Source organism: Eupeodes corollae, chromosome 1, assembly GCF_945859685.1.
Source record: "Eupeodes corollae chromosome 1, idEupCoro1.1, whole genome shotgun sequence".
NCBI classification, from domain to species: domain Eukaryota; kingdom Metazoa; phylum Arthropoda; class Insecta; order Diptera; family Syrphidae; genus Eupeodes; species Eupeodes corollae.
Genome location: NC_079147.1, coordinates 31,081,928 through 31,091,153, shown reverse-complemented (window position 1 = coordinate 31,091,153; position 9,226 = coordinate 31,081,928). Strand labels below are relative to the sequence as shown.

At 37.2% G+C, this 9,226-nt stretch overlaps 1 protein-coding gene across 1 annotated transcript; it reads left to right on the top strand.

Moving 5' to 3' along the window:
* Positions 1 to 1,449: 1,449 nt before the first annotated feature.
* Positions 1,450 to 8,815, top strand: LOC129941358 (integrator complex subunit 5). The gene is made up of 8 exons (XM_056049970.1): positions 1,450 to 2,062; positions 2,117 to 2,446; positions 2,503 to 2,847; positions 2,914 to 3,163; positions 7,160 to 7,937; positions 7,996 to 8,275; positions 8,339 to 8,481; positions 8,550 to 8,815. The coding sequence occupies exons 1-8, from the start codon at positions 1,546 to 1,548 to the stop codon at positions 8,796 to 8,798; spliced, it is 2,892 nt and encodes a 963-aa protein (XP_055905945.1). The 5' UTR covers positions 1,450 to 1,545; the 3' UTR covers positions 8,799 to 8,815.
* The last annotated feature ends 411 nt before the right edge of the window (positions 8,816 to 9,226 follow it).

The following is a 9,226-nucleotide window of genomic DNA, read 5'->3' as shown; positions in this document are numbered from 1 at the left end:
GTTGGTTCTGGGTTCATTTCTGAGTCCCTAACGTAGCTAAATCCTTTAGGCTTCCTGACTTTGCTAGTGTTTTTCAGGCTGAACTGCTGGTAATAAGGGAGGCATGCAAGATACTTAAACAAAGCCCAAACCAAAACCGAAATGCGGCTATCTTTACAGACAGTCAGGCAGCTGTCAAAGCCATTAACTCGGCCACATCCTCTTTTTAATTGGTCCAGCAATGTCGCGATGAGCTTGCGAGCCTGAACCTTGGCGTCACCCTGATCTGGGTTCCGGGCCATATCGTGGGAAATGAACGGGCTGACGAGCTAGCCAAGCAAGGATCGGCCCTTCATAGCTCACTTGCGGAAATGATTAACATTCCTATTGGTGCTATGAAGGGTAAAATCTTTTCTATCTAATAAACTGAATCAAACCGAAGGTGGAGCAATTTACCCAACTGCATTATATCTAGGAAGATATGGCCAACCTATAACAGAACCCGTACAAACGATCTTCTATGCAGGCCAAGGCAAGACATAGCCAGGATTATTGCGGTTTGTTTATAGGAGTTCATGCAGAGAAGTTGGGTATCTCTTACAACACCTTTTGCCGTAGCTGTAGTGACCAAAGAGAAACTGAAACTATAATCCATTTCCTCTGCAAATGTCCTGCTTTGGCAAACACTAGAATGAAATACTTTGGAAAAGCATTCTTTCACGAACTTGATGAGCTATCTAAGACAAAGATTAGAGACCTAATCTTTTTTCTCAATGCGACAAAATGGCTCTAACATAATCGCTATGAAGCTTCTCTATAAATCTGTCCATTTCAATCACTGCTCAAACGAGTTTTTGGTATCAAAACGGCGCACTACAGCGCTAATTTTATCTCAGGCTAGGCTACCTTGAGATCGCCATTTCTACCTACCTACCATTAGTTGTTGCATGGTTTATATTATGACATATTTTAAGCTCCACATTTCTAACAAGAAATTCGTAAAATATCAAATTACTTAGCCCTCTGAAATATTTATGAAACGTACTGGAGCGCTAATTACTTGAATTTTTTGGAAGCCTTTTAGTCTTATTTATGTAAAGGTCAATACAAACATCATTAATAATAAATAACAATTTTTTCTTTACTTGAAAAAGACTGGCGAATGTCTCGTCCGAACCCATTTTAAATTCCAAGTTCACTTTTATGTTTAAATCACTAAAAAGGTAAAAGGTCAAACATAAAATCGTTATACTAGTGTTGATAGCATAAGTAAGTGTTAACAAGAGAATCAATTGAAAATTTACAATATCAAGCAATGTAAAAAGCCTCAACTTTTTCCATGTGGACGGGGGCTTAAATATATAAAAAATCTGAACACTTAATTCTCATCAAATTCACACCTACGTGGCGCTAGCATAAACCACACAAAATGTTTAGAACGTCACTTTCATTTTGACAGTTGCAATTGACACTTCACTGATAACATTTTCTTATGAAGCGGTCAATGTAATGTTGTTTACTTTTTCCCATTAAAATATTAAATAATTAAAAAACCATCAAATAAAAATGCTTAAGCAACATATTCTCATTGAATTAAAACAATTTATTGCCGCCATAACTGGCCACCGAGGTAATCCGAAGAACATCAACGCCACTCACTTGGTTCGGACGAGCCTGCATTTGCTGGAGGATCTGCCAGCGTCTCGAGAAATCGTCTTCGAGTATTTTTCTCTCGTCTTTGATGTTGCCGTAGCCAATTATGTTGCCAACAACGCGGGAAGTGAATCAAAAGCCCAACAACAAATGCCTCCTGAAGATGAATCCTTCGCTGACATTCAGGAAGCTCTGGAGAATCTGGTCAACAAGGGACCGTCAGCCTGGAGTCCTCTGATTGCTTCGTGGAGTTTAGACTTGGTCGGTAAATTGTCGGACAAATATTCCCATAAAAGAAAAATGAGCATTGGGGCGTCTTGTAATTTCTGGTTAAATTGCAATGCAATGAAGGGACTCTTGAGTTTAATCAGCTCCTGCTTTAGGAAGCTCACCGATTCCGAGGCAGAATCGTGCGTTGAAACTTTATTAGGTTTGACCTGCATTTATTTTATCCAAAGAATTTCATTTGAAAATTTATTTTCAGCTGCATTTCAGAGGTATTCTCTGACCTTTGATTGGGTTGTTGCGCGTCTTGGGGGCTGCTTCCCTCTCAAAATCATTTCACACATTCTTCAGTGTGGATTGAAGCGTTTTTCGGAAGACATTCGCTGTCGATTTGACTCGGAGATTGGAATTCTTGACTATTTGGCCTTCGCTCACGAAAATGAACTCCTCCAGTCCCTCCGAGACCTCCTGGAGGACGGCTTCGTCCCCAAGAAACCAATACACGTTCACATAATTCCCTTCATCACTCAAATATCCCACTACTCTGAGTCTCTGTTGCAAAACGTCGTAACTGTGTTTCTTGAATTATGTAAGTTTTTTAACAAGATGTTTTTTTGTACACCAACTTTATAACTCTTTCTCCAGATAACGACACCCTCCTCGAAGCAATCATCCGCCAGACACCAGTTTGGATGACCAATAAAACGTTCATGGACATGCAACCCTCTTTCAATAATCTCCCCCTCAATCTCAAGACAAATGGATCGAAACTTCTGATGACCGCCGCTCGTCTAGCTGAACAATATTCGTGGTGTCAGGAGTTTTTGGAGTACAATCTGCAAGAATTGGAACAGGTCATCCTCATGAATGCCCGCTGCCCACTGCTCAGTGATTTGGCCACAGATGCATCGAAGTTTCTCATTTGGAAAGCATGTCTCAGTTGGAATACAATCGAACAACAAACTGCAGTACGATTGCTTTTGCTTGTCTGTGAGTCGAATCAATTGAATTTTTTGTTATTTTTGGAAAACAGAATTTTGAAAAATTAATTTTCAGCTACTCAACAATCTCACATCTATCATCAAACAATATCGGAGTTGCTTAGGAAGTCGTACAATTTGAATAAAGGAGGAATTGGTGCTCTCATTCGGATCATTGGCAGTCAAAATGGTATTGTGGATTTTCCAGACATAAAACCCGGCTTCCAAATGGCGTTGGAAGAGGTTTTGCTGAAGTTACAATTCCACGATAAGGAACAACAGACGCAGGCTTTGAATACGTTTCAAAACTTAGTTACACTCGCCAAGTAAGTTTAATCTTCTCAATTTTTTTTTATAAAAAGTGATTGTTATTTGTTTTCAATGCTTTGAGTTAAAAATGTGTCGAAAATATTCACAAAGAGATGGTTGAGCAATTAAGACAGCCTTTAATGCATTATTGATCGATTGCACTAACTCCTTTTCAAGGTCAAACAAAGTTTTAATTATTATAATACTATTTGAAAAATTAAATTCTTTGTTTTTTTTTAAACTCTTTTCTTGATATTTGTTTCGACGCAGAAACAGGCGAGGGCGACATACAATTAAAAACATGGATTTTCAATATTAATGCCACAATCGATTAGCGACTGCCTTTGATATTTTATTCATCGACATTGCCAATGCAATTTAATTGCAATTGAAATTTTAACCGTTCCAAGTATGGCATGTCGTTCGGAGACAAAGGAATCCGGGAAATAAAACCGTCATCGCTTTTGTACTTAATTTGAGTGTTCCAACGTCTTTCCATACAATTGAATACTTAAAATAAGCGTTAAATTCCTCGCCTGGTGTTGATCGTGGTACTACTGGTGTTTGACAAAAATCACCTGTTAATAAAATCATTGCACTATTTCGGAAATCTTGCAACGTGCGGTCTAATGTTCAAAAATTATTAATGTGTATTGAAAATTTCTCAAAAAATTCCAAAGTGGTGTTTCATTTATTAGCAGGCTCAACGGGAACTTGAGTGCGGAATGAGCTGTTCGATTGACTTCTAACAACGTAGCTACAATACCTAACGAAGCACGTGCAAGTGCGATACCATTTTGCGATCGAATCAATTATATCAAACATATTTTTTCCGTCCTACCGGGAGCGTCTAAGAAAAAAAATTAACCAGTTCAAACGTCCACTACTTTCGAAATCAAAATATGTCTTACATTCCAAACAACTGTTTGTTATATTTCGGTAAAAAGTTCGCTCAAAATTTGTTCCAAGCCATCTGGTGTTTCAGGAAGCAAGCAAAACAATGTCATCTTTGCACCATATGTTTGTTCAAAATCTATTGGTTCGGTTAAACTTGTGAAAAATGTCTTCGACTGCTGATGGTACTTGCCAAACACCCATTTATGTCCTTCGTTGAAAACTATCGATTCGTCAAAGACTTTCTGTAAATATATTTTATAAATTGCAAGTACGGTCTCTCCATATTTTCTGCGGAGTCTACAACGATGTTCATTTGAATTTTTCTAAAGGTTCTGGTGAAGAATGTATGGCCGAGGGATGTTTTGTGTTTTCTTTATTTTCTGTTGCAAAAGTTGGCGATTTAATATTAGCTTTTCGAAAAGTTAAGGACTCCTAGTTTATGGTTAATGGATCAAAAGATCTCAAAATTCCCCTGTAAATATTCAGATGTTTAAACTGTTTACTAGTTACATCTCGTCTACACCCTTAATCATTTATATTACGTTATGTCGTTCAGATTGTATTTTTCAATTAAAAATTTCTTCTCTACAACTTTACAACTTTAATGTCTTAACTACGGCTTGCGTCGTTGGCTTTCTCCTCTTTGAAGGCATACGCACATTTTGAAACTAAAAAATCCAAATAAAATAATCGCTGCAAGATTATCTCTTGCCATTCACATCCATAGTCCATACCCAAGGCTTGCTTTTGCTTCGCAGAGTATATTTTCGTGCCCGAGAGTGCAATCCAGCTAGATCGACAGCAAAGTAACCTCATAAGGTGTTCACTAAGTGGTTCAACCTAGCTGATTGTATACCTTTACTATTTTTTTGTATTGTGCGCGCACTAAAGGGGTTATGAATACCCTTATAATGATTAAACACAGTGCGAGCAATTAGGAAACAAGGATAGGATTTGAAAAGAGAAACCGATGCATATTAGTTTTGAATGTCTGCACATTGCAATGAGTGGGATATATTGAGTGAAAGAATATCTGTACTTAACAGTACGTCCGAAATTGGGCTCAAGGGTAAACTGATGGGCATTCCTAGCAGTATGGGTATTACGGTTGAATTGTTTAAGGGGAGGAATGCAACTGGCTATTTCGCTAGAGCATTGTTTATACAAATAACAATAAAACAGTGACAGGCATGAGACCTTGCGGCGTTGTTCAAGAGAAGCAAATGTCACGGTAAGAGAACGATCTCCTTTCATTTTTAGAGCTTTTTTTTCAATTTTATCCAGAAGGCTCAAGTACGTATTTGGGGCAACAGCCGAAATGTGAGAATTATACTCGAGTTTTGGACGAATACAAAATTTTTAAATTATAGCCAGATCAGAAGGGGTAAAAAACTGTTTGCATCGTCGGAGAAAACCTAAACATTTAGCAGCATTTTTAGCGATGTCAAATATATCATCACTCCACAACAAGTTGTTTGTAATAGACAAACAGGACTGATAGTTGTTCAGTCTCCTCGATGCAAGTACCATTCTTGGAAAGTGTTATTGGGGAAGGGTAACGCTTTTTCGACAGTAGACAGCATTGAGTTTTCGAAGCATTATATACTACATGGTTTTTGATTCCCCATTGGACAATGCTGTCAAGATCAGAATTCAGTTAGCTTATCAGTCCACATCCGAAGAACAAGGATGACAATCTAAAAACGAATATGAAAAGCTTAGGATACGTCATCCAGTTGCACACATCAGAATTCATGATCTTCTTCAGGTTTTTAATATTCGATCCCTTTTTTTTTGATCGGGGGTTAATCAGGGAATCCAACATGGTTCTTTGACGTTTGTCTTAAAATTCAACGTTTATATCTCAGCTGATGAGTTAAGTTTCCAACCCATTTTCACCACATTATTAATAAACATCAGCTAGCGACTCACTATATAGAAATCTCACTCCCAACAAATACAAGCTACACAACGCAAAACAAGTATTTGATTTCTATTCAACAGGAAGGTCCGCCCTCTAAGTTTAAAACAAACAAAAAAAGAGAAAGATCTGGATACTTTCAGTCAATACTTACAATACTAGCGAATATCTTACCTGCAACGCATCAGAAATGGTTATTACTGTTTCGTTCCTAACCAAAACACAGCCCAAATAATCAGCTTTCTTTGCAGATATCTAACTACCCTAACATCACGGTTTCTTAAAAAAGAGATCTACCAACACAAACCTCATAAAGTTCGTTTTATACACTCTAGGAGCCTTAGAAAGCTTGATAAAAATGCTCATATTCTTATAGTCTTTAATCTCTCCACCTTAGGTTTTGAACCGCTTTCTTACCTTGAGAATCGTTAATATTATGTCGTATTTAGAATCGCACTTCTAGTGTGCCCCAAGGTAGTCATTTAGACCCCCTCCTTTATCATTACAATTAACGACATTACAGCACATGAAGACATATCTCTCCTCAAAACAGATCTCGATAATTTCTCCACCTGGTGTACAAAAAATTGCTTACAGCTTAACATTACCAAATTCCAGACAATGAACTCTTCAGGTAAATCTTAACTCAATAGGAACGAAAATGCTAACATACTTTTCATACATCTGCTTCTCTCTGGTTCAGTTGACTTCTCCTCTCTCTATAATACATATCTTTTAACACTAACACCCGTAACCTGAGATACTCTCGTCTCTTCTTTTTACCAACACACCACACCTCCTATGGCCTTAACGAACCTCTGACCCTGTATGCTTCGGTTCATCAATTAGAATCCAAATTCATTTTATTTCAACGTCAGCACCTATAACCTCAAACTCCTTTTGACCCCCACTCACCGTTATTATACGTACATTTAAGTTAGTTTTTAAGTTAAACGAAATAAATGGGGGTTAAGCCCTCACTCAAATTATCTACGGTTGTAACATTGACTGGCTCTAGTTCCTAGTTTTGATTGACTGCTTACCCTTGTTCCTGGTTGTCAATGACTACTTTATAATATCCATGTGGCTTTGTAGATATGTATATTGACGCGAGAAGCTCTCAAAAACTGCTTGTTTTGACCAAATTTTACGCATCTTCCTTTTTGAATAGCCTTCATTTTTGTTCTATTCACAGATTGGAGAAAAAAGGAATTGTGCCCTACTTGAAACAACAAAGTATCGTCAACACTCTAAATGAATGCCTGGGAAAAATTTTGGAAGTCTTTAATTGTGCTTTGACTAAATTACTTATGGAAATGGAAGATTCAGCTCGATCAAACTTTACAAACAACAACAATAACATTCAATCTAATGACCCTTTGAACGCAAAACGTGCTAAAACTGAGTCGGATAAAATGGACACCACCCCCTCGAATGAAGTTTTAATTCCCAAACAGAGTGATCACGCTACATTAGTTCATATCATAGCTGATTTAATTAATACCATCGATGCTGGTTCAAGGATCAATGTCATAAGTACGGCGGATGTACTCAAGTTGAGCAGACTGACAGTGAAGTACTTCTTTTGGAGTCTCACAGAGAAAAGTCCATCTATTCGTTCGACTGCAATTAATCGAGCGCTTGATCTTTTCCAGAGACAATGTAGTGCAAGAAAATCAGCACGTTCTGTCTGTCTGAGGGAATTGGTTGAAGGAGCATTGTATTTCTATGGATATCTGTTTGGAGCTTATCAAGAACCAGAAGTTGATGATAGCATTCTGCCGGAGAATGAAATGCTTTTTTATTCAAATCAGAAGCAAAGTGTTGGACCGAATGCCAATCGAACAGTTCTACATGCGGGAGTGATAGGCAAAGGCTTGAGATCGGAGAACACTCAGGGCAGGGCCTCAGAACCAGATCCTGAAATGCAGAGATTGTTACTAAAAGCAATTGATTGTTGTTGTTGTGATTGGGTAAGTCTAAAAGTTACAATCAAAAACAAATCATTAATGGTATTGAATTTGTTTAAAGGAAAAACCTAACCACGTTGAAGGTTATTCCATGGTTTCATTGCTTCTGGTCGAAATGGTTTCAACCGATGTCATGTACAATGGTTTGCCTTTTCCGGATGAGGAATTCACAAAAGTTACCATGGAACGAGATCTTCGTATAAGACGAACCTTCATATCATCGCCGATTTTGTGGGCTTTACTTGGACTCATAGCAACCCATCGGCCAGCTCTTTGCTTCTCCTCTGTCCTGCTTCGTGCTCTTTGTGCAACTTGTCTACATCAATGGAGAGCGAAAAATGGTAGAAAATAGAGAATATTGGTTTCTTAATTTGTCTTTAACTGTAACTTTTTTTATTTTAAAGTTAACAAATTCCAACAAATTGATAAAAGTGAGGAACTCATGCAGTGTACCATTAAGCTTCTCCAGATTCTAGCTATGGGCCAATTGTTGCCACCTCCTTTGGCCAGTTTGCATATGGTTGTTGAATATTTTGATCCACCAGAGGTAAGTAACCTTTATCTTATGCTATGGAGAGTTCTTACACCTTGTCTAAATTTATTTCATTTCATTAGATGGCTCTTGTTCTAAAAGAATGCATATGGAATTATCTGAAAGACAATGTACCATCACCTGCGCTATTTACCTGCGACAATAATGCCCTGCATTGGCGCAATCCAAGTACTTCGAAAATTCCCCCACAATATGTTGATATTCTACGAAATATTATGCAAAAGAAATTACCGCAATTAGGTACACATTATCATCAGATGTTTCAAATGGGTGATATGGAAAATGTAGTAATTGAAATTGTTGAGAAATAAAATTACAAATTTATGTATGTTTTTTTGTTCATTAAAGTTTTTATTTTGTAAAATTGTTTACAACGTAAAATTATGTTAATAAAGAAAGGCCTAGTTAGAAGGTATATGAATTTTAAAGTAACAACAAACAATCGTTTTGAATGCGTCAACTTTGTCTTTTCTAAACGAAAAATTAATAACAATAATCAACAAAATTAAACTTTATTTCTGTTTTAAATATTTATTTATCAAAAGATTTTCATGTCCTAAATTCGAACTTGACCTTTTAATAGATAGAGGCTAGATTGAAGTGGCTGTCAGGGATGGAGCGAGAAACACTTTGGCCAGTTTTTTTGAAGAAGTTTATAAAAAATTAAACAAGAGAATTTGTTCGACTTTTTTTTTATAATAAGCACACACTCAAGGGGATATTACCACCTTTATTATGC

Excerpts from the sequence above, each read along its gene's own strand:
- LOC129941358 (XM_056049970.1), top strand. The coding sequence starts at position 1,546 with ATGCTTAAGCAACATATTCTCATTGAATTAAAACAATTTATTGCCGCC. Across the intron at positions 2,447-2,502 it reads AACTGTGTTTCTTGAATTAT|ATAACGACACCCTCCTCGAA; the intron begins GTAAGTTTTTTA and ends CTCTTTCTCCAG. Across the intron at positions 3,164-7,159 it reads AACTTAGTTACACTCGCCAA|ATTGGAGAAAAAAGGAATTG; the intron begins GTAAGTTTAATC and ends TTCTATTCACAG.